The 25,968-nt window shown below is 40.9% G+C and overlaps 1 protein-coding gene across 3 annotated transcripts in view; it reads right to left on the bottom strand.

Moving 5' to 3' along the window:
• ATP8A2 (ATPase phospholipid transporting 8A2) overlaps positions 1-24,695 on the bottom strand; it is a 320,265-nt gene extending 295,570 nt beyond the window's left edge. For 2 of the 3 annotated variants that reach the window (XM_077173857.1, XM_077173856.1), the window contains exon 1: positions 24,424-24,694. Coding sequence is in view for 2 of the 3 variants with exons in the window: in XM_077173856.1 (XP_077029971.1) it covers positions 24,424-24,502 (79 nt within the window). In the remaining variant the exon portion in view is untranslated. Of the gene's footprint in view, positions 1-24,423 lie in introns of all 3 variants that reach the window. The other variant, XM_077173858.1, reaches the window with a different exon arrangement.
• Between the last annotated feature and the right edge of the window lie 1,273 nt (positions 24,696-25,968).

Here is a 25,968-nt window from a genome sequence, read left to right as displayed (position 1 = left end):
AACATCAGAGAACAATGTTTGAGAACATTATCTATTGCCTACACAGATGCATCCATGAGCAGATAATGTTGTATCTGTTTGTCCTCTGTATATACTTGTGCTTTAATTTCCTTACTAAAAATATGGTAGAAGCTCACCAGCTGACTACACCAGCCTAGCTTGCCTAAGATATAACTATATCCCTATATATATATATATCCTATATAAGATATAAGGACCTAAGATAAGGTCCCATTGTAGGGAACTGCTATCTTGAACCCAGACTTCTTATCTCACCTTTTCCAGGCTGGTGGGGTCTGACAGACTGCAGAGGCACCTCCAACACGTCTAGAGAAGAGTATAGCAATAGCACTAGAAGGGCCAGGCCCAAAGTCAGCCAGGTAGGGTGTTGACTGCTTCCTGTCCTGGGCTCCCACTTGCACCCTACAGCCTCATCCCAGCCATCATAGCCACACTCAAGCTACCTTTTTTCAAAGTTTCCTAGATCTCCTTACATCCTTCATTGGCTTGTGTGCTCTGTGAGCTTCTCTCAGAGCAAGTAGAACATCCATAAGCCATATACAGGATACTCAAGAACCATCAGAATGCAGTTTAAGCTGGTACTGTTGGCATATTTACCATCAAGTGCACTGCCTTGCATCAGTACTGCTTTTTATTATTGGAAATCCCTTCCATGCATAATGCTGAGTACCACTGACTCAGTGCTGGCAGCTCCAGGCATTGACAAAAATGAGTCAGACATCAAAACATGACAAAAGCTTTTTTTAGACATCATAATGTTCAGAGTTTTGGAGTTTCAGGCTTGGTTTTGGTCCTTCAAAAAAAAAAAGTACTTCCCTGACCCTTTACAGTGAACACATCACATGTTCAGGATTGCCTGCAATTACGGCTTGATTGTTCTGCAACGCAGGCTCCTCTCCCCACACACTGCTTGAACGTGAGCTAGAAGCTTGACATAATGCTGATCAGAAGTATCATCAAAGCTGGAAGGACTTGCATTTTGCTTTAATGCTGAAGACAAAGTTCGTCTCTGATGTAATAGATGTGCTTGCATCTTGCTGGGTCCAACAATTATTCTAGTAAAACAGACTTGAATGTAAGTTTCTTTTTTGTGTGCACTTCCCTAACAGGGTTTTGCTTGTTTAGTATACCTAGCATGCATATGAAAGGACTAGATTAAAAACAGAAGCTTACAAACAGAACAGAAAGTTGGATAATTCCTTAATGCATTTCTCCCTCAAGGAAAATGTTCACACTTCAGCAAACTTATTAACAATCACAGTGAATGACTAAATATCAGATCAGTTTATTACATATCCACTTGTATCTGCTCCTAAAGTCACCTTGTGATTGTCATGCTGTTTATCCTGACAATCAGAACTACATGCTAGGGGATAAGCCAGGAATGCCTAGCTAAAATGATTCACTAAGGAATGATTCACCAGCAAACAGCAAATATTTTAGACATATACCAACATAAGCACGTGAAAACAAAATCTCTAATTCACAAGTGTTGACCCAGTCTCAACACGTGCATCCCCACCACAGGTTTCCTGTTTGTAGCCAAGGCACCAGGAACAGCAGGCTAAGGTAAGAGTCAGACCTGTGCAGCACTTGGGCAGCACAAGTGAACTTCTTCATGCAACAGGAACTGGACTCTTGCCACTTGTTTCCAGTATCCCTGTCTTCAAGATCCAAGTGCATCACAGACAGGTACCAAGACCTACTGAGCTATTCTTCATCCCACAGATACCATTACACATTTTATTACTGAAGGAGCCTTCAGAGTTGACCACAAGCACTGAACATTCTGGGTCCAGAAACCTAGCCGGAAAAATTTATGTAAGTTTTAACCTTTTCCTGGCCTTTGTACCTCACAAATCCAACCATGTCCTTTGTTTAATAATCAGTCCATATCCTTGTGGAACACATTAATTTCTGAAAATCCCTCTTTTACCACAAGATTATAGACCAGAACAAATTTTTGAAGGGTCATCCCTAATCAGGCAGAACACAAGCTTCTTTCCCATTCTCTGTCTCCCAAATTTTGATCACAAAGGTAGGCTACACCCCTCCAAGAGCCTGCATCAGCTCCTTTTTGTCCCACACCTGCTGCAGCAGGCATCACTGCCCCCATTAGTACTGCTGCCCCTACTTCTTCATTCAGACTTCAACTCAACCAGCTGTACTGACAGCTGACTGCATCCAAACATGAAGCACAGTAGGCTTGCTGCCATCCCCTGCTGTCACTGCAGTCACTCTATGTTGCAATTGTAACCTCACAGAAGAGCACAGAACTGGAAATGACCAGTGATCAAATCTTTGAACAGTATTAAACAATGATTTTCAAAGCTTTGAAGTTGTCCTTATTATAAAATAATTAGAAATCATTACAGAATTTCTATCAGTCTTGCATAAATTCCAGATTTTCAAATCTGGATCTACTTTCCTCCTAAAGTTCCAAATCTCTAAGGGAGAAAAATTTGTTAAAGAAATGCAAAGCAGAACTTCAGTCCAACTGCAAATACATATATAGCCAGTTAACACTGCTTTTTTGGGTTTGCTTGTTTGGGGGTCTTTTTGTGTGTTTTTGTTTTGGTTTGGTTTTTTATTATTTCTTGTTTGGTTGGGGGTTTTTTTGTTTGTTTGGAGTTTTTGGGTTTTTTGGTTTTTTTCTAAAAAAAAAACCTTGAAAGCAATTTTATCTTACTTGCTCAATTTAAGTTTTTTGTGAAGGCTACTACAGGATATTCTCTCCATGCTGGAACATCTCCAAGGGCATGGAATATTAGGAAGGTACCTAAACATGCCAGCCCACAGTGAAATAGTGGCCCGAAATAGTGCTGGTCACAACACTTATGAGCAAAACTGAGGCTGTTTGTTGGAGACCCTGGAATAGAAGCTCATCCAGACAATACCCCACCCTAGCAGTTAATCCTGTCCCTTCCCCAGTATACACATTGCTCAGGAATGAAGTGGATAAATGATTTTGAGTGGTTTGCTGTGGAAGTTCTTCAGTTTAAAGATGAAGTTGAGGTCTTAATCTTTTAAGTTCTGACAGGTCACTACATATCTAGCCAGAGCACAGATCAGAGCTGAACAGAATTTTTAAAGTTAATTTTATGCAAGCCTCTTTCAGAGCATATTGTCCAATCACCAAAAACTCCCTTTAGCAGTCTACTTTCACTATAATACAGTTTTGCTACAATTAAGTTGAAGTTTCTTTCCTAGTAACTAATCAAGCTAGCAAAGTTAAGGACTAGAAGCTCAACATATCCTAGAGATGATGGCTTCAGAGACACATCTGAAGACACAGGCTGAGCATCAAGATGTCAACTTTTTTTATAAAGTTTTCTACTCCTTTATGGTTTGATCTTTATTGGTGAAATGCAAATACTTTTGGGGGCCAGAAATATATTTTTGATACAGTTCAACATCACATTAACTGTTGGGAGTCCTAGCAAAACCAGCTTTTCCTTCTGCAGGGAGTGAGTGATCTGTGCTCCTTAAAAAAGACTACCCTGTAGAGAAGTTTAAACTGCTTAACAGTATTGAAGTTCAGACTTCAAGCCTCTCCTCTGCCTATAGCCTCAAATACATGATCACAGTATGCTGAGCCCCTGCAGCACCTTCATTCCACACAAACTGACTACTGGAGTGTGTATCTAGCACTCAAAGCCAACAAAGCGCCCACAGCCACAAGTACAGCTCAGAATGCTGCAAGCTGTTAAAAACCAAGTTTCACCCAATTAATAACTTGCAATAAAGCAAATATCTCTTCATTCTGTGTACTTCAGAGTAGAAAGAGAGTCAATACATTGGCCATGTTCCTGGCAAGCCAATGAGAAGGATTACAAGCAAGAAACCAAATACCACAGCTGGCTTAAGTGCATTTGTTCCTATTCTGGTGACTTCATCAGTACTGGCCACAAACCACACTAATTAGCAATTACTCAAGTATTGTAGCAGCTAATTATTTCTCAAGCCTAGAATGTACTTCTCTGCTGTAATTTTTAGACAAATTGTATTTGTTATGTAACAAATTGGATTCTCAGCATCTTGCAACTGAAATATGACATTTTGTTTAAATATTACATTAGAAAGCCCACATTCCAATAATTTCAAAATAGATTTGGTATCACCAATATTTATAGGATTTTTGTGGGGATGAACTGACAAGTTTTCCATTCATTATACTTCACCATCCCACCCACTATTAGCTTAACTTCTATTGCATTCTAAAAGGTTAAAAATCTTTAGCATGCTGACTTCAAAACAGATCAGATTGGTAGGGGTAGCATCTAATTACAAGATGTAATCCCTTCTGCCTGAGGCTGCTGGTTAGAGAACAGAGTGGCTGAAACATTGGAAAAATAGTTCTTTTAGCATCTGTTTGTCAGTGGAGTGAAGCGACTTGAGATAACAATACTGTTGTATCAAACCCCACTAGTTCAAGCTCAATTTTCCCAGTCAGGAAGCCAACTTTTCAAAGGCAGGTAATGAGCAGGGTAATAACTACTACTGCCACTTGCATGTGAGAGTATTTTACAGCCAAAAGTTCAGGTATAACCAATTAACATTCCTTTGTCCTTTGCTGGATTCTTGTCAAGTTCAAAAACCTGCTTTTTGCCCTCCTCCAGGATTTATCCCTTCAAGATTTTTATAAAGCATCTGTTCAAAAGAGTCCTAAAGTAACACTTGCATTGAGCACCAGTTTTATGCTTTCATATGGCAAACATTGACAGATGTGCATAGAACTGCCTACGAGGTCAGAAAGACCATCTTTCCAACAGGCATTTGTTAATAATGAAAGAGTAGCTGTAGGTTCTCTTTTAAATGTAATTCCCTAGCTTATACAATCAAAGATTCATGTTCCCTATCACAGACTGGGAAGGGAATTAATTCTCAGAGCAGCTCAGATCTATGGAGACCTCAAATAACTTAGTATTCAAGAGTGTAACCTCAAATAATTTAGTAAGAGAATTTTCAGTTTTAAATTTATTTTTACCAGATCATCTCCAAGCTGTTGATTTGATGCTTTAAATTAGGAAATAGTAAGGACTTTCATGCAAATGCATGGAGTACAAACAAGAAAAATCAGTTTCCAGTATTACTCCATTATGCTATTATGTTGTTTGAGTAAGATTAAAGTCTCTTAATCCTGATGAGATTAGTAATGAGTCAGCCAATTCATGTTTATGGAATTTTAATGGAGAAAAGTAAAACAATTCTGATTTCATGATGGGACACAAAAGCCTATATTGCCATAAGATCTACAGACAACTCAGCTTTTCACATATCTATTCTGTTTATTTAAATATATATTAAAAATCAATAAATATGAGATTTATCACAAGTCAGTAACCTGCTAAAGGAAGCCTTTCTATATTCCCTTTCTCTGAAAAAAATTACATCAAATATTTCCTTTTCAAAAGGTGAAGGGAAGAAAGGAAATCCCAATTGTCTTTTCCAGAGCCAAAAGGCAGCATGAAAGTACAGCCAGGCTATGCTACCTTCTGTTTTGCAAGGCATCCTTTGACTAACAGTGAAGGTACTGGGTCCCATCTGCCACAAGTCTTCGTTCTACAGCAGCCAGCAAGCTTCAAAACTTAAATTTATAAAATAATAAAAAAAAAATGCAGCTTGGAGAAGTTTTGTACTTTCCATAACTTAGTTCTCCAAGTTGTTGACATTTCTCATCAGAAATCCAGCAAGATACTAAAACATTAAATCATTTCAAGAATTTGACTTCAAGCCTCAATCTATCTCAAGGCTCATGGCAAAGAAGCACACTAAGTCCCACAACAGAGAGAGTATGGTGGCCTGAAGCCCCCACAACTTGCTGAAAGAAAAGCATCTTGAAGTTTGATCTTGCATTACTGTTCACAGATAAACAGAAGTGCACCATAAAATTAAGCACACTCTGAAAATAAGAATTATATACACATTTCACCAGCAGAACTACTTGCCTATCACTAACTCCATAATTATACCTCCTTGGAGGCTTCTTATGGTTCAGCTCTAACCATTGTCCCATCTATACATACTCAAGTGCAGCTTTTCTCTTTTTAAAAAATGCATTTTTTAAGATACCCGGCATACAAAGGAAGAGCGAACAAGCATTCCATAAAGCTACCTTTCTTTCTAGATTATCTTAGTGCTACCTAGAGAAAGTGCACGTCACATGTACAAAGTGCTTTTGTGTCCATAAACAATTATTCACCAAGCAATCACAGTCAAAACCAAAGACAAACCATCAACTTTGTTATCCTCTTTCGTATTTTCTGCAAAGATAATCACTAATATGCCTGTTCTAGTGGCTAGAAAAACTCAGAGACAAACATTAACAGATATCACAGGATGAGTCTCTGATCTCAAAGCACTCCAGAGCAGTCTTCCAGTACTGAAATGCAGGAGATGCCAGATCACCTCTATTCCCACTGTAAACACACCCACAGCTGGATTGTTGCCAGCACAGTGTTATGACAAGGCAGAGGAGCCAACTGCACTGCCAAAGACACTCTTGCACTTGGACTGCCAGACCATCCCTGCCATGTACGGTAGGAATGCAGCACTGTCAGCTGAAGTCATTGCTGACTTCCATGAAGACATTCAGGACTAACAGAACATCGTTCTTGAAAAAAAAAAAAACCTTGCACCAGGAGCAAATTACATTGTAAATTTCACTAGCAAGATAACCAACTTCTTACTCACCTTCATCCCAACTGGATCACCTCTTCACAGAATGCAAAGAAACCCAGCCTTTCAATAAAAAGGAGCAATGCCTATTATACATCTATTCTCCAAAGATAATACTGAATCATCATAGTGAACTATTTTCAGTTTTGTGAACTCATGTCCTCTCACCTAGCTTGTGCTTTACTAACTCGGGCCACCAAACTAAAGCAGCATGCCTATAATAAATAGTCCTTACAATCCAGCTAACAGTGGATTTTGTCTCACTCTTATCAATGCAGTTGTTTCCACATTAAGTAGGCCTTCTACTTTAGAAAGTTAAAATATTGATGTCAATAAAGAAGACTAAGTACTTGCAAACAGTGTAATACTATCAATAAAGAGAATAGGTATTTTTATTTAATCCTTTTAATATCCTCTCAAGTAAACACCAAGAAAAGCCAAATATTCACTATGTTAAGATAACTCTAGCTTGCTCTAAGTAGCCTGAAGCCACTACATCTTCCTGCATTTATTTGCACTTAATGTAAGCCAGCATTAAAAATGCTATAGAGCTCATTTACCTTTTTTTTTTCTTTCTAGGGGCAAGAACGCTAAATATCTGTAATGGGAAAAATAAAAACATTTAACAATATCTTCTTGAAGTGACAAAGTGAAGCAAAGAAATGCATTCTTCACACCCTGTGGCAGTACGGTACAAAAATGCCTTTTAAAATGAAAGGCCACACACGCACGAATCCAAAAGCAAACTGCCTCACTTACCAATTCTTGCCTAAAAAGCCCTACAGCCTAACTTCTGGTGACTGGCCAAAGTCTAACAGACATGAAAGATTCAGAGGTAACACACTGAATCTCTGTCTTGTAACTTAGAGAGACCAAGCACAGTCTTTCCCCTACAGGTTCTCAAGGTTTAATGCAGCCCCAACACTCTTCTCATAAAAATGTTCTAATGATGACTGGATCCATAGGAACTCCCTTATAGGCAATCCTCATCACACATAAAAATTTTTATTTAAAAAAAAAAAAAAAAGCCACCACCACCACCAAAGACCTCAAAGGAACCCATAGCAGACAAGCAGGCTATAGGGTAGAGATAGCTCTGTTCTAGCAACTGCAGATAAGCAGTCTGATCAAGACTTGGGGAAAACTGGCTTCAGCTACCACAGGGAGATCTAGAACAGCTCTACCCAAATCCAGATTTGCATCAGATGAAAAACCTGTAGTGGGCATCTTCTGCCATCATTCAACTTCAGGTTACCCACTCTAACTAGACTTGCCTGAAACCTTTAAGCCCTATGAATTATTTACACAGCAGCTCTGCTCCAAACACTCAGGACATTAGCAGGTACCCTCAGTGCTGACCAAGAGGCAGCAGGGGAGGAAGAGGAAAGGCAGCATGCAAAATGCACCACTAGCAATGCTAATATGGCAGTATTCACTGTCCAGGCATGGTTAATGAACTAGGCTGCAGATAATGAACTGAATTTGTCAGAGGCAGCTTAGACAAGCCATTTACTTGCTATGCAGCACCTCACAACAGCTACGTATGGACAGAGCTGCTCCTACCCTTAATGGAGTAAGGTGAGTGATGAGTAGGGCTGCTAAACTTTCTTCAGCCAATAGCAATCAGACCACAAAGACAATCCCACTGCTTTATTAAAATGTAAAAGCACTGTAAAAACAATTTATTCAGGAAGTCAGGTTTTTTCTCATGTCTGCACATGTGTACAGGTATGGTGGAAGAGCTCAGCAGAAGGAAAACACACATTAGGAAAGCCCTGTTTCTTCAAAGCATCTTCTTTTATGCAGGCACAAGGATGAATATTTTTCCTTGATCAGGTATGGGTTGATAAAAGTATCAAGGCATATTTTAACACTTAAGAACAAAACACGGCAGACTGCAGCTCTACTACCAACGCAATCAATGCTGGCCCCTCTACAGTTTGTGACAGATCCTACTGCAAAAGCCCAACAAATCCAACACCATGTCTTCATCTCACCACCAACTTCTCCTCTCACTGGGAAGGGCTCAGCCAGCAGCAAGCCAGCTATGTCTCAGGGAACACCATTTCCTCACTAGTGCTGCTGACAGCTTAGACATCCTGAAGGCTGATCTGAGGTAAGGCATTGTGAGAGAGCGGCCCTGCAAAGTAGAGCCAGCTTTGAAACAATGGGGCTCCCCCAGCACCCTTGAGGACAACTCACAATTCACGCTTAATAAATCCCCCAAAAGTCTCATCTTTTAAACCCAAATTTGTCCAAAACAGCAACATTACATCCCCAAACCCAGAAGTCCACACTCTAGAGGATCTTAGCAGAACACCAGTTTTCAGGAAGACATTTAAATACATGACCATATGGGCATACCCTGAGCACACCTATATGCCATACAGGACAGCTGAAACTATCTTTACAAGAAGACATTCAATTACAAAGTAGGGAACTAGAGTTTAAGCCAACTCCCTTAAACCTCTGGGTCTCAAACCCATATATCTCTTTTATTGCATGGGAGGAACAAAGATTGATCCAGAAGCAATTTTTATCATCAAGGACCAACTGATGGATACAGTCAAGCATAAAGTTCACTCCCAGCATTTCTTCAAACCCCTGCTCTCTGCTTTATAGCAACAAGACACGTGGTTTAGAAGACAACAGGGAAGGATGACTTGGAGGAAGAAGTGACTAGGCTACTGCAGAAGCAAGGCCTAATCTTACCTCATCCTGACTCCCTTAGACGAAGGTCCTGCTGCTCAGCACAGGCATACACATCCAAGCACTCACCTTAGACACACCTTTGAATTGGCATGGAGCAGATCCCATCTGCTTTGCTAAGGGCTTGCACAAGCCACCAAAATTAGCCTACCCAAGAGGGTACCCCAGCATTATACTAAAAGTTCTAAGGATTGAGTGTTAAACTAAGAGCAGCACATTATTAATCAACTATATCCTTGCTACACTGCTATTTTTGCCATTCTCCAAATGTGTTTAACATAGAACGAAGCAGATATGAAAAAGATAACGCAAGTAAATTCAATTATAGTCCATTCTCTCCACTGAGGCAACTTTTAAATAAAAATCATATCAAGTTGTTGATTAAGTACTTAGAAAATATGACTGCAAGGTACTATTATAGCATACAGAACCTATCATGTACCAAGCCATGCAGGCTCATATGGGTTATGTGGCTTATTGTATTCATTAAAGGTTCACTACAACTGTTAGTGGGTCTGTTAATGGAAGCATTCGAGAGAGGAAATTGGAAACCAATTAATTCTCTCTAATTGCAAAATACTTTCAGATGTCTCATGCAGCATCTAAATGCCCTGCAGAAAACAGCATGTAACTGCATAGTGTAGTAACTAATAAAATTAGTCTATTGTGTCCTTATTTATCTTTTAGTAATTTGTCTAATTTAATATCTGCTAGCTACATTGAAGTCTGACATAATACAGGAACAAAATTAATACTGTCTTGTTAAACAAAAAGAAAATTTTAGCCCTCCTCCTTCAGAACAAGGACTGTTCAGCAGTCCCACATGATGAAGGGAACACTTCATAACCATGTAGAAGACTGCACTGAATCTCAGAAATATGAGCATAACCCACACAAACTCATCACACAGCTTCCATGAGAGCAACAAGAAATGCCATCCTCAATACAGAGTGGACATCATGAAGTTGCCTGTCACTAGCAGAAAGTCAACATAAACCTGAGAGTAACTATTTCCAGAGCTCTTGGAATAACAGATACATGGCAGAGGGACTCTGCTGTCCTCTATCGCCCTCACAGCACAGGGCATGCAGAGAGGCAGCACATTGCTCAGTCATTTTCTGGCTCTAAAAGACATTCTTCTTCTGTTTAAGGCACCTTCAAACAGGAGCAAATATGCTGGTGTGAGAATTAGCAGCCCTCCCAGAGGACTGCTCCCTGGCAATTTCCAGGGGACTTGGAATACCAGACAGAAATTCCCACCTGTCCAAGAGAAGAGCTGCAGCAAAGGGGATGGAAGAATGGGCACCTGCATTTCAGGTTTTTTGTATTTGGACCTAGAAGGGTAGTTACTGCACTCCCAGCCTTTACCACCAAATGAAGGATCTAGTGCAGAACCTCTTATATTGATTACAACTGATCTGAATCACCAAGGGCTACCAAAACCAGAACACAGCTAATTATGTTTAGGGCAGCTTAACAAAGATATATCTGCACTAAGCTCAGAACAGACTTGTGAACTTAATGAACATCTTCCATGTAGGACAAGTTTATTTTCAGAGTAATGGATGTATAAACAGACCTACAAAACAGAAAATTCAACAGCAGTTCTATGTTTAACCAAGGACAAGGAGAAAAACTGCCATCACACGCCTCTGCCTGTCCCTGTCAGGAAGAAAGCACTACTGACAGATAAGAGAGGCTTACAGGTTTGCAGTATCAGCCAGTCTTATCTCTGCTCTGCAGCCTTAGCCAAAACACCAGACCAAGGATGAGAATAAAGCTGATCAAACTACAACCTCATGTGGTTTCTTCCTTTTTCCTTTGAAGCACATTATATGAAAAATATAATTACCAGTTATTTTAATGCTGCAGCCACCTGCTACTATTATGCCAAAGTCCTATACTATAAGCATAGCTGGAGATGTTTTCCCCAAGAAAGTATTTTTATTTTAAAAATCCCAGCCTTCTTATGCGGGTTGTTCTTCCTGGAACAGCTATGTTGTCTGCAGCATCTGTACTGGATCATTTTTAAAAATATTCTCTCCTCTCACCCACCACCCCCAAAGAGAGATAATAGCTTCAGTGGCTTGATCTCTAGAAGATATATTATTATGCTTTGACAGATTTTTCTGGTAATCCTATAGCTCAGACCCTGAACTGCTGCAGACTGGTGACAGTGAATTTGATTTAGGCAGAGTTATGCTGACCTGACCTGCTGAGCCCACAACCTTACAGGTCTCCTGCTGGGGTCCACACAAAGCTTGTCATTGCCAAAACATTAAGTGCTTCCTTTCCATTGGATCAGGAATCAGCTTGACCTATTGCATCATTTCTGAGACTTTAAGTACATTTGTACTGTATCCATCTGTCACTTTTGAGACATTCCAATACCTGTCTGCAATAGGGAGAGTTTTATTGCAATTGCTTCTAGAATGAGCAAAGACAAGAATCACAGACCTTCTCAATATTTAATTATCTAGTATTGCATAGGCTGCTGCAAATTTAGAGGAAATTATGTTTATGACTCATGTGCTGGTACTGGAGGAGCTTTTCATTAAAAAGTGGCCCTAGGGAGGAGAAGGGGAAAAAAAAAAGCCTAAACCAACCAACCACTGCTTAAAGCTGAATATCACTACCTGGCTGACTCAATTTCCAGTGACAGTGCAACCACTGAGGCACAGCAAGCACTGGTGTTTCATTCCTAGGAAAGGCTTATCAGCTAGACTTCAGATGATGACTCCAAGAGGTACTACACATTCTTCAGGACAGAACTTCAGACAGTCCTAACCTCTAGCCATTCCTGGATTTTATATCCATTGTTTAAGTCTTTTTGTGAAAGAGGAGACACCTTTTGAAAGGGAAATAGTCATTCTCACCCCTAATCTAGGTTTCATACCCACTCCCTTTTTTAAAAAAAAATATGAAAGCAAATACTTAGTTCTAGGAAGTAACTACTGGAGACAAATTCCATATAGCAGTTTTTTCTGGAAGACTGCAAGCCTTATTGCTCTTTACTTGACAGACTATTACGGAAATTATTTGGTCACATATGAGCAGAAGTCTCAAACTAATAAGCATTAATTCGCTATTCCACATTCAGAGGTCATTAGAAATATTACTGAAACACTATTTCCACACAGCTGTTCTATTTTGCCGTGAAGAGCAGACATACTCAGTGGAGAGAAATCCCTCCCATTCAGTTACTGTCTTAATACTGAGCTCCTCATCAAAACAACAGTTCCTTGCCAGTAATGAGCCCTACATCCCAAGAAACTTGAAGGAGTCTCTTACATTAAGCAAGTATACCTTTCATCTTTAACATAACTCCTACAATGGAGCTGTTGAGAGCCATCACTGTAGTGCTCATGTCATACAGGAACACAGAATTACAGGAAAGAATTATGAATTTGGAAGTGTTTCCTCTCAGGGTTTAGGTTTTGACTATGCCTTTACCAAGGAATATCTAATCAGAAATAAATGAACAAAGTCATTACAATAAAAGCAGACATAGGTCTTGCTTACTAGTAGATCATTACCTTAGCTCTTATCTTACCTTCCTATCAAAAAAACAGGTCTTCAGCTTTTCCATGTAGAAAATTGAAGAAAAGATAAGTCAGTATCTACCTCAGAGCATTAGAGTTGAACACATCAAAAATAAATTTTTTAAACAAGCACAATCCTCCCTCCTTTGAAACCAACTTACCTGACTGGAATTCAAAGCTACAAGAAAGTACAAGTTTCCTAAACACTACAGCTTATCCTACCAAAATCTCTACAGACATGACCTTTTTCTACTTTTCCCCCTTTTAAAGTCTTCCTATCTGTGTGCATTAGCTTCTCTCCCCTACTAATTATGCATCTAGGACTCGTTAGTGTAAACAGAGCTGTAATAATTGTCATCAGGTAGAACTTGTTACCTAGCTAAGCCTTTTTTCTGGGGAGGAGTTAAAGCACAACCTATTGAGTTTGACTTGTCACTCTGTTACCCACCTCAATGAGAGTGTCTAATGGTATTTTTACTGTTTCTTTTTGTAAGTGTTGGTATTACTACAGCTCTCTTTTACAAGTTTTTTTTTTTTTTGTAAGTTTATTTGTACTACCATGCACGTTAAAGCCTGTACAAACAATCAGAAGAAGTTGTTGTTATTTTTTTCTGCCCATTTTAAAGCTTAGATCTTCTTAATTAACTTATTATTTGAGTCATTTTTCACAGTGCCTCTTACTGTAAGTTGATTTTTCCATTATAGGTGCATATAATAGGAAAACTCCTTAAATATCTCTTCATATTTTTTGGTGCATGAGGTAATTCTAAAGCATCTATTTCTGCTTTGACCTTAGTTTTATCTACTTGCCTTTCTTCTGTTAATCCAATTCTATTTTTGGCTATAGCCTCAGTCACAGCATAGTCCTCTAGTTGAAGCACTGCCAATCTTCTTAATGTAGAACTTCCCTTCCCCCTTTCTTCAGGTTGTTAATCACTCTTTGCAAATTTTAGTCTACTAAACTGGATATATCAATTTTCCTATTAGAATTGTTTATGTCAATATAGAATCATTGTTAATAGACAACTTAGACAATAAAAAATAATGCCAAAAAACCTAAAGGTATATAGTTTATAAAATTACCTTGTAAAAATAAACCTTTCTAAGAAGCAGGGGATTAAATAAATTGTCATGTTCTGTTTATTTTGTCCAGAATATCCAGGTGTACTTAGTTTCATGAGGTCTGACACCACCAAAGCCAGATGACAACAAGTAAACCTAATGGCTGTAAGCTTACCTGACTAAAGAAATATTTTTGTGTCTGACCCTCTGCTTCTGAGCACTATACAAACACTGTGTAGCTGTCTGTGATCTTCATCTTGCCCTCTGAAGTAGGTAACTAAAATTATTCCCTTGCTCTGGAGCCACTGATGACAAAATACTTGAAACTGCAGTGAAATAGCTTTAGCTCCTCACAAAGACAAGAGCTACCACATCAATGCTACTTTTCTCTACCTCAGTAAATTTTGTGGCTTCTGCTTAGGATACTAACGTTTTATTACTGAACACTAGTTTGTGTACAAGTTGTGATGGAAATAAAAAATATGGTTGGTTGCAGTTGCTGAGTCCCAAATTAATGACAATGTACTCTTCAATAGTACCATCTGCCCTGACAAGATGTGAACTGGTACACAGAAATATAAATGTTTTCATCTCATCAGAGGGCAAAACTGTTCTGATTTGATTTGAAGCCTGTAAAAGAATGATGCAGAAATTCAGCAAGATGCTTGTGTCTGTAAAGTGCTGGGTGTCTTAAGAAGGGACCTTAATTTAAAAAAAAGGGAGGAGATTTCTGGTAGGAAGATCGAAGATTAACTCTTGTCCTTGGTTGTCAGGATTTCTGTATATAGAAGATGACAGTGATAAGAGAGTTTAATGTCTCTGTAAACAACAATGTTCCTAGCAGGAATGGCAAGTACACGCACCCTGGGAATCTGGCTGTCTAATGAACCAAAAAGTACCAAAATGAATACTAAATTATTTAAATCCCCTGCTATTTAGCACTAACACAAATTGCATTGTCTCAACCAGATCATATCAGATTTATTATTACAGCTATTTTATTCCCTATTTTTCTCTCTTTGGGGTCCTGCCAGAAAGCCCTCAAAGAAAATGGTTTAGGTAATTAGCTGGCAGGCCAAAACTTCAACAAAACCATCCAGTGTTGAGGACTGCAGAAATTTCTTTGCAGCCCAGTCTTTCTTAATGGTGAAAGTTTAGGACTGCTGAAGTCTCTCACTTGAACTCCTACCAGAAACAACATGGCTAAGAACACTTGAGGGAGAATAGTATGGAGTCAGGGGTGGAAATGGCCAGAGATTTAAAGCAGGTGCATCTACAGTGACACAAACCAGACTTCTTGTTTTCAGTGGAGATCCTGAAGCTAAAGAGACCTTCTTGGGTCTGCTGTGGGATTTTGGATTTGGAATTTTGCACGTGTCCCACTCTGTCACAAGAGTGGTAATGGTATTGGGGCCATGCTGTGTGTGGAAGATACTGTCTTCACAGTCCCAATTAAGAGACGCATGACAGAAGGGCCACCTGGAAGGCACTAGGGAAAGTTTCATCTGTGTTCACTGGACAACTTTAGTGACAGTATACATTGCAACTCACAGCAGGAAGCTCACCTTCTCCAGAAAATGTATCTTTAATTCTTCCTATTATGGGGGCTCAGTACTATACAGAAAGACCTGAAAAAATATGTCGTGGTTTAACCCCAGCTGGAAAGTAAGTACCATGCAGCTGCTCACTGCTAAATCCCAGATGAAACTCAATGTCCAACTCCAATTTCACAAGAGGGAATGGATCCAAAATAACTGCAGTAATGACTGATACTTGCACTTTCCCAAAGTGTCTTAATTTGGGACCCAGACCAAATTAAGGTTTTTGGGGTTTTTTTTCTGTAAGAAGTGAACTCTTTCTCCTCAGATATTTCAGATCTTTCTAGCCACTCCTTTCTCCTTCTGAAGACTGATCACCCCATTTTGTTACCATAATGATGACTAGTAGGGTTTAAAAACTTTTCAAAGACAAATTTCAGATTTGTAAATAAAATTACTTTGATAAGAAAGAGGGTATTAACTTTTTTTCTTTTTTTTTTACTGAAGATTGTGGGAAAACTTCAGCAGGGATCAGGATTTTAGTTAAGGACTGATAGCGAATGCTTCCCCCTCTTTAGGCAGTGCAGGATTAGGATAAATTTGGTGGGGGCAGGGCTAGCATTCTCTCCTCCTGTCTGTCTGCTAGGCTCTTGTTGAAAGCTCCTTTTTTCCCCTATGACCAGTCAGGTAAATGGCACAAGGATGGCTTCCAGATGCAGACTTGTCTTAGTGAAACTCTGGGAAGAAGATTTGACTGTTAATCTGTAAAGCAGAGGTGGTGCCCTCCCCAGCCTGGGCAGCACCTGCATACCTTAGTTCCCCTGTCTCTTCGTCCCAGTTCAGAACAAGGCACCAGAATTTATGTCAATTATGTCAGTTGATGTATTTCAGTTCAGTAGCCATGGGACCACTGAAGCAATAACTATGCTGAGCCTTCCCAGTGATCCAGAAATGTTGACTAAATGTCATCTGGAATTCAGATTCAAGCTTCCAGGTTAAATGCTGATTCCCAGCTGTGTAACTGATATGACAAATGCAGATGTAACCTCTGTATCTGTTTCAGAGTTCTGACGGCTGATGTTGACTTTGCACATACCCTTTCAGCATCTTTTGTCTTCTATTTACAAATAAACACCATCTGTTAAGTAGGGTGATGTATGCTTAGAGTATCTGAAGGCACAAAAAAGCCTGGGGAACTTGTTTCATGTATCCTTTGTATAAGCATTGGGCTGAATGTTCCCCAATCTCACGGGCACAGAATCTTAGAATGCCTTTACTGTGTTTTGTACAAATAGGCAGAACAGTGCTGGGTTGACAAGAGATAACACCTGAGCCCTCCTTCTGTTCAAAGTAGAAAAATTTATCAGGGTGATGTTATTATAAGGAGATAAAGACTTTGCTTTCACTCTTTCTGACTACCTCCTCATTTAATAAAATCAAATGAATGGGTTTGGTCACCTGCAATCAAGAAATCAGGAATTAAAAATCATGACCTCACAATCCGTTTTAAACAAGATGTCAGGCTGCCTTCTCTCCTTTATAGAACCTATACACTAATTAAATTTGTGTTAATCCTGATTTCCAGCACTCTAAAAGAAGGCAGATTCATCACACCAAACCCTTAGCTAAAACAAACTGACACACTTTGTTGGATCCATTATGAACTGATACAATCATGGCTCTTCCATTTTAGTCAAGTGGAAGACAAGTTCTCATTTACCTTCTTTTTGCACTAATACCCCAAGGCAAGAGTTTTCAAACTGTTAATTAGAACTAGAATTAACAAAAACACCCTATGTAAGGGGTGTGAAATATATTTAAAATCCATGGTATGTCTTGTGATCCTTCATCATAACATGAGAGTATTGAGACTAATTTACTGACACTTCATGTTCATTTAAACTGGATTTAGTGCTCACTAAAAGGTGTAGGGTAACTAGTCCTGTAGCTGTCAGGAAAACCTCCTGTGAATGTCATGTACATGGATGTGATATTGTAACTATACAGATTGTGTCACTTCTGTGAGGAGTCCAAATAGGTGGTTGGATTGGGTCACCCATTAAAATCAGCATCATGTCAGCTTTGCCTTATCACACCTTGGCTTGAAATACAAAGCTCTGCATCTTCTGTTTTTAGGTCTTTTTGCTCCATTGTATCTTCCAGTAATTTTACTGTCGTGTAATTACCACTCAGCCAGCAGTCTGACAACTAAGAACTTCAAAACAGACAGGCATATAGCCACTCCTGGGGCTGGAAAGAAACTGTGCAAGAACTTTTGTAGTGGGCAGGATTCATTATGAAAAGTTGGCAATAATACTAATCAAAAATCTGAGAGCTTTCCTAACAAATACTGGAATAACTGAAAATAATATATTTTCAATATTGATAATTAGTTTTTTGCACTAAAAATAAACCCTCAAACTGTGTAAAATCTGGGGTTTTTTTCCCAATCCTCAACTGTGTCAGTGATCTTTCCCAAATTATCCTTTGAGTGCACCAGCTGAGAATCAGTTATCTAAAGCTCTCAGATGCCATGTCTTACATACCTGCAACTGCTCCAAAAGGCTTAAGTAGCTTAGCTGGAAAAGATAAGAGACTGAAAGGAAAATATTTGTGGCAAGCCACACTTAAAAGCTGTCCCAGAAGCAGAAAGATGTTGCTGCAGAGATACTCAACTGCCTTTTCAAAATCCAGTATATTGCTCTGCTCTACCAGGTATATGTGCAAGAAAGACTTTGGGATTAACTATCCCTTAAAAGAACATGTTGACAATCAGTCTCTGCAGATACTGCCTGTAACAGATATTCCAGTATTTGTACTACTACAGACATAATTAAAATGTGTCACAATACAACATGGTACAGGAAAACAAGCCTGGGACACCTCCCTGTTGCAGAAAAAAGGTAACATAGGTGCTTAGGATATTGCTTCACAAGTAGTGAATCAGTCAGATTCAAAGATTATTTAAAGGCCATACTTGACAGCTCAAAAAAGACTAGCCAAAGGAAAATGAAACAGCCAAGAGTCTTGCCCTGTAGCAAAATCTACAGAGCATCACTTGACAACCTTCCAGAAGAACAGAAACAGGTGACCTGGTTGTTCCATAGGGCCCTCAGCAAGGCTTCACTACAATAAAAATGCCTTGTGAATTGCTAATTGGAGAGTGATCGCTTTTAGATGCTGATATCAGCTTTCAAGTGATCATCCAAAATACCATCTCGAGTCAATGGGAGCTATCAGCTTAAAACTTCTTGTAGAGGGAAGGGGGTTAATGGTAACAAAAAAAAGGGAATGCTTTAGAGCAACATCACTCACAAAGCCATAGATTCCCAGGTTAAAAAAAAACCCTGCAGAGCTGGCAGAGATCAAGACTGCACTCAAACCTTGTGGCAGTGGAAATGCAATACTAAATGACTATTCTTTCTTTGCTCAGTGAGTTCCATAAGGAAGTACACCCAGCAGTTCCATCATCTTGGTGATATTCTAGGACCCTGAACAGACAAGCAGATTTCCTTGCAGTCATTTCACTGTTAGATATTTTAATCCTTCATGGAACTAGAGTGGCATTTCTGCCAAATCACACTAGTAGGGCAGTGCTTTTAGGTCTGCCCAGAAAAGGAGAAAACTGACTCACCCAGCACAGGGAAGTACACTAAAAGCCGATACTGCTGGAAATCTAAAATCTGAAACAAGAGTCCTGTGGAGAGAGTGGCACAGAGAAGGAATAAAACAGTTTCTATAAATAGTCAATACATGTGTCTGTTTCAATGGAGTTATGAATACTCAAGTAGCGTAAGAGAGTTCATATATTGGCTATACAGCAAGTGGAATTTTAAACTTTTATTAAATACATTCATTTCATTTGATCCTAGAAACAGAAGGGTAGTTAAATCTCTTATTTCCTCAATTAACTCCTAAATAACGTATTCCTTATCATCTGAGTGCTTTGATCTTTAATGAATTTATTAATAGTGTCACCTCCCCCATCAGAGTAGGGAAAAAATGTTTCTTCTGCCACTCTACTTAGGATCTTGGTTATTTATGAAGTTGCTCCACAGTAACTGTGCTTAAGTCACCTTTTCCTAATTGAGTGTCCTAAGCAGAGGTATTTTAAATTCCCTCCGATTCTAATGCAAACCAACTCTCACAGCCAAACAAGCTTTAAGCAAAGGCAGCAGAAGTTCAGGTCGGCCTCCAGTTAGCCCTGTTGCTGTCACCACCTCACTTTACAGTCGTGCAAGATCCCAAACAGCTTGAGAAGGTTCCCCTTTGTGCTACTACAGAAACATAGTAACGTAGAGCATGAGGTTTATTGGGATGAGCGCATTGTCAAAAGGCGTAATTGTCACTGGTGTTTATAATTGTCCCCAGTGTTTATAATTGTCACTGGTGTTTACATAAATAGGATGGGGCCTTTGATGTGATAGAATGAGCTGCACATTATACTGCACTGTGTGCCAGTTAAACGTGGATGAAAAGCAATGGGAGGTCTGTAACACACTGAATTACCACCACACAGTTTGAGTGTGTGCATGAACATGGACTAAAGCAGTCTGTCCATTCAGTACTAACTTCTGCCACTAAACTGGTAGCAGTTCAGTCTTACCCTGGAAAAGTTCCCCATCACAGTGCAGAATTTCTGTGTGCCAACACTATGGTTGCAATCGTCCTGCCCAATGTTTCAGTGACTCTTGGTGATGCTAACGGGTGGTTAAAGCACTTGCTGAGGAAGTACACCCCCCTGGTCAGTCCCCACTGTCACTACTCCTGCCAGGTACATTTCTCTCAGCAGAATAGGGCTTTTATTCTTACTTAAACAGTTTTAATAATAGTTTTTAAAGAATTTGTTAGTTCAGCACTTTGCTGATCCCTTCATAGGGGTTGTTTGCTTAAAAATGCATCCAAGGCAACTGCTGATCCTCCTGCAAAATAGGATGTACATATCCTGTGAGTAGAGGTGATGAGAGTGAGCTTCAAGGTTAAAGCTTTGTAGCCTTCACCATGCTTCTTACACCACCTGAACCTGCCTCCACAAAACCAAATCACACCTCATTTGAAGCAGCAACAGCCATATGTAAATCATGCAGAGATGATGACATATTTCACCTGTAGCTCCTGGGCATTTTATCTGTATCTATAGGGATTATGTCTAACCTGTATATGACTACAGATAAAATCAAAGAATCATTACACTTGGAAAAGACCTTTGAGATCACCAGGTCCACCCTTTGACTGAATACCACCATGCCCCCTAAACCTTACAGCAAAGATCCATGTCTACTTATTTTTGAACACTTCCAGGCATGGTGACCCAATCACTTCCCTGAGGAGCCTGTTCCAATGCTTTAACCATCTTTGCTCAAGGATAAAAGCTTTGACCAAAGTACAAGTGCCTGTGTAGGGTTTTAACTGCTCTGTATGATGCTTCCCAACAGTTGCAATCATGGTAATTATATCACAGCACAAAAATAGCACAAAGAAATTCTTGCATAGACATTTCTCTGAAAAATGGAAGAGACAGATACTTTACAAGGAAAGGACTAAGACTCTAAAATCAAAAACACAGCATAAACTATAAGCAAATATTTCACAGGAAAAGTAGATGGAAAACCATGTCCTGAGAGAAGATTCTGTTACTACCTTTACACTAAAAATACTTTTCTTGCTGATGTGTATCACTGAGCAATTGAAAAAGACCACAGTAAATAATATAGAGATCAGTTATACCTTTAATCCATTATAAAGCTGAAATTCGATTTTTTCCCCTAAAAATAAAAATGCCATTGTAATCCAATGTCTTATTGACAGTTTCTTATTTTTAGTGATTTTAAGGAGGCAGGAAGGAGAAGAAGAAGTTAGTCTTTGATGTCTGTGGTTACAACAGTAAGGAGCTAGAGACTTTGAGAATAATTTAAATCTAATCAATTTAGCTCAGTTGGTACAACATTACAGCAATAAAAAGGTTTACTTGTACAAGGAAAAAAATCGATTAATGAGCAAATGCATAAAAAAGAAGCGCAGTGATCATCTGAGTGGCAGAAGGTGACTTCCCATCTCTAAATTCTCCTTTTCACGTCATCTGCTTTTCTGGCAAGTGCTTTATACCAGTGTTAACCAGGTTTAAAACTCTATCAAATATTCCAGATGCACTTTATACTGTATTAGCACATATGGAAGTCACACTACCAAGTGCAGCAGGGTCGAAAATCTGACATGAAAAGATATTGTTAGACCATCACAGAGGCAGTGTTCTTCTTGACTAAAGAGGAATGTCTGTAAGCTACTGAAATGCTTTACATGGTATGAAAATAAATCTCAGTGACCCAAACTAAAACCTAATACTTTAGATTACCAAAACTCCCTCAAAAGTAAACAAAACTAGCAAATAAACTAAAAGACTTCAGAGCAGGAAAGATCTTCTCTTCTAAAAAGGAAAGGAGAGAGAACATTTTGATACATGGATGCCAAAAAACCTGCAATGGATAGAGAGTTACCTGACCCTAACTAAGGATGACAATAGGGTGACCAGCTCCCCCTCCACACCATTCAGCTCAGAAGGATCTTGAGATTTTGCAGTGCCACCACACAACCACATCTGAACTGCCTGTCAGTGGACTGTGGCTCAGTCTCCAAATGTATGCTCTTACAGTTGGGTTCACACAGCCCAGAGCCCCTCACGTGAACCTGTTTGGCCCCCACAGACGGCAGGTCTGCACGTCAAGCCACAACATGCTGTGAAAAACAGAGCTACTGCCTTTCTGTGTCTGGTCCCTGCTGGGATTCAGATCATACAGGCTGGTAGTGAGCCACATCAGCACTGATCCCAGTGAACAGGTAACCATCTGATGGCTATTGCTGACACAAGCAAGGCAGTGGGAATGCACACGACTGGGGAAGGCAGGACTTTCTGGGTGGCAGAGAGATTGGTTCTGGCTGTCCTAAGTCACCAAAGCTGGCTCTGGTGTACTAAACCAACTACAATCAACTTAATACTAGATATTACTCTTGTTACCCTTGAAAATATTCTATATAGGAAATACATTGTTCAAGAGCTAGAAATTGATCTTAATGCTAACCAGCAACCCCCACCTTTCTTCAAAGTATCATCTAATTTGGATTCTTCTTATGTGACACGCAGGGAACATGTAAAAGTCTGAGTCTGTGTATAGATAAATCCCAGCTAGAAGATCTGGGAGCCTCAACCACCCAGCGCATCGAGGCACAACTTAACCACCTAGATCCATGAGTACGATTGTGGATTGTGGGTGACCAAGCACTGGAAATATTGAACCAGAACCCTCTGGACACAATCCATCCAATGTGCTCTAGGAAGACCCTGCTTGAGCAGGGAGGTTGGACTCTCTCTGGTCCCTTCCAAACCATTGTGTGTGATTCTGTCATTGACAAAAGCTGAAGCTTAAACTCCTTATGTATGCTACGCTGAAGCTAAACATTCTCCAAGTGCCAAGCACTGAAAGGAGCCTAGGTTTGGATTCCAAAGGTTAAGTCACAAAAAGATCTGCCAAACTGCAGTTTTGGGAAAGGAGCCTCCCTATCAAAGGACAGGGTTTCAGATCGGACTGCAGAAGTGGACATATCCCCAAACACTGGAAAGTGGAATCTGCTTAACTGCAACTGTTTCATCTGAATGACTTAGGCTGAAGGTAAGTAGAGAGGGTAATATGCTAAATCCTACCCTGAAACCTTACCATTTCCTCTGAGCAGGCATTACACACCTCTTTGCTCAGCATCCCACTTACTTCTTCTGCTATGCAGAAGTCCCTGATGTTCTGTCCTTGCTACCAAGCAGTGAGACCAAACAGGCAAATGTTACTAGAGTGACCAGGTTGTGCAGAGGAGCCAAAAGGAAGGTGGCTTTCTTCTTTCAGCTAGCTCTAGCCTGGTTCCATGAGCTGAACAGCCATGAGTGGCTAAAGGACATCTTCAAATACAGCATCATCCAAAAGCAATCCAGCAAATGCTCTCCAAGGTGCTCTGAGATTTAACCCAAAGCAGATCTGATCAGGAAATGTGCACATTTCTCATTGAAACAAAAAGAGCTAAAATAGCATTATACTACAGTTTTACTCACCACAGAAACTGTACTAGGCACCTAAATAATTTGCACAGGAATGGGTGTCTGTAGGTCACCAGCAATGTCACTGATGATTCATCTATGCCCAAGCAGAACATACCAGAGATAAAATCTGAATGCACCTAGGTCCTACAGAAGTCAGTCTTTTGTGAGGAGAATCCTACCTTCAAAGTCTTCCATTTCTGTCTACTTCTTTTTATGAACTAGTTGGAAAACAGTTTCCTAAACGCACCTCTTAAGAAACCCTGTAATTGACCTCTCCGCAGGCTCACTGCAGTGCCTGATGCTCTCCGCACTCCTGGTCACGGGACAGAGGCCCCTGACCGGCGGGGTGGGTTGGGGGACCCCTGTCTCCCCTGCACCGGCGGTACTGCCCTCTGACCAGGAGAAATGTCCCTGTCAGTAACTGTCACAGCCAAGAGGACGAGGGGTTCCTCACGCAGCGGGCTGAGGGTGCCGGGGGGCCCTGGTGGGACGGACGGGAGGTGCGGCAGCCCCGGGCCGGGGTCTGCAGGCGGGGGCGCGGTGCCCTTGGGGCCGGGGAGCGGGGGGCAGCGCCTCGCCCGGGCCCCGCCGGAGGCACCTCCTCGCCCAGGAGAGCCCCCGGGGGCGGGGAAGCCACTGCGGGATCCCCGAGCGCCTTGGCCGGCGGGGCGGCAGGGCCGGGCGGCCGCGCCATGGAGGCGCCGCTGCTATCCCTTCCCTTCCTTTCCGCCGCGCCTTCCTTCCTCCGCCGCGGCGCCTCCTCCCAGCCCGCCTCGCCTCGCCCTTTCCTCACCGGCCGAGGAGTGGATCTTGGAGGATTTCCGCCGCAGGGACATCTTCAGCGCCGTGTCCAGGCCGGCCCTGTTCGGCATGGTGCGGCCGGCCGGGGCGCGCTGGCCATGGGCCCCCCCGCACGCAGACGCCGCGCTGCGGCCGCCGGCTCCGTCGCGCCCGGGCTGCGGGGGCGGGCGAGGAGCTCAGCCCCGGCCGGGCCCGGGGATGCCCTCCCGGAGAGCCGCTCACGGCTCCGTGCGCCCGCCGTGAGCCATCGCGTGAGGTGCCATGAAGCCAGGGCCTGGGTTTGGTGGGGGTTTTTGAGGTGTCTCTCTGGAGCTAGTATTTTACTGGACATTTGGGGCGCATAAAGCATCCCAAGAAAGCTCCCGCTGGGATCAGGATCCCTAACCGGGCTTCTTTGTTCCGGTTACAAGGACATCTTTCATCACTGTGGCATGCTGCCAGCCTCATCACAAAAGATACCATTCCTTCTCAAAACGTCCGGTAATTCAAGGATAATAAAAGAAATAGAGGAAAGATTAATCAATGTAGCACTTACTGCACATCACCTTTCTGTGCAAAACATTTGCAGCCATGCGAATTTACCTACTAAGGACAGGCAAAGAAGGAATGTAACTTAATAGAAAAAAAAATTAGATAAGATAGCACGTCTGAATCTTTACAGATCCCGGTCTTAACCAGGCATAGCTAGCAGCAGTTGCCACATCTTAAGGGGTTGCTTTTTCTACCAGATGAGCTTCAAGGTAGAATGGTTTCAATAAGGCAGAATCACCACAGGACGAGGATACATTGAGTTTTGGGAAGATCTGCTGCATAAGAAATGGCCCCCTGTATCTTGAAGGTCTGTGACAAACAGCCTTAAGTCTGTATCTCAATCCAGACCCCACAGAGTTGGCTACCACACATAATGGGTAACTTGGGTTTTATTTCAAAGATCATAAATAATGCTAAACCTCTGAATCTTGCTGTACTTTGGTATCCTCATATATAGCATGGAAAGTGATATTTTCTAGCTATGACTCCACAAAATAGAAGTAGAAATAGAACTTAGAAATAGAAGTATTGTTGACAAACCACTTTGAATTTCCTAAACTCAAAGTAATCCAGAACTGTGGCATTTTACACTGACTGCACTGAATGCATCCAGCCCACTGGAGATGTGTGCTTTGTGACAGGGCTGCTGCCGACGGATATTTGCCTGTGAGAGGCTTTTACTCATGGATTTTATCACTCTGGGAGAAGTGGCCCAAGAGCTCTTGTGAGTGAAATCATCCAGTTAGGACAATGCCCAGAGCTGGCATTCCTTTCCCATTTTAAGACCATGACATAGAGCTGGTTATTTTCATGAACATCATTTTCTCCCTCAGCTTGCTCTTTCTCCTCTCCACAAATTATTTTCTGTTGTGGTCTGTATCTTTGTACCAGAACAAATGGCCTGGGGAAGAGGGAATCACTTCACATATATTGTTAGCTAGTAGACAAATTAAAGTGAAGTTCACTTTGGGTTCAAACTGTCAGCTCAAAGTCAAAGAAAGTGCTC

Source organism: Agelaius phoeniceus, chromosome 2 (genome assembly GCF_051311805.1).
Source record: "Agelaius phoeniceus isolate bAgePho1 chromosome 2, bAgePho1.hap1, whole genome shotgun sequence".
Classification (NCBI taxonomy): domain Eukaryota; kingdom Metazoa; phylum Chordata; class Aves; order Passeriformes; family Icteridae; genus Agelaius; species Agelaius phoeniceus.
This window is presented reverse-complemented; position numbering and strand designations above follow the sequence as displayed.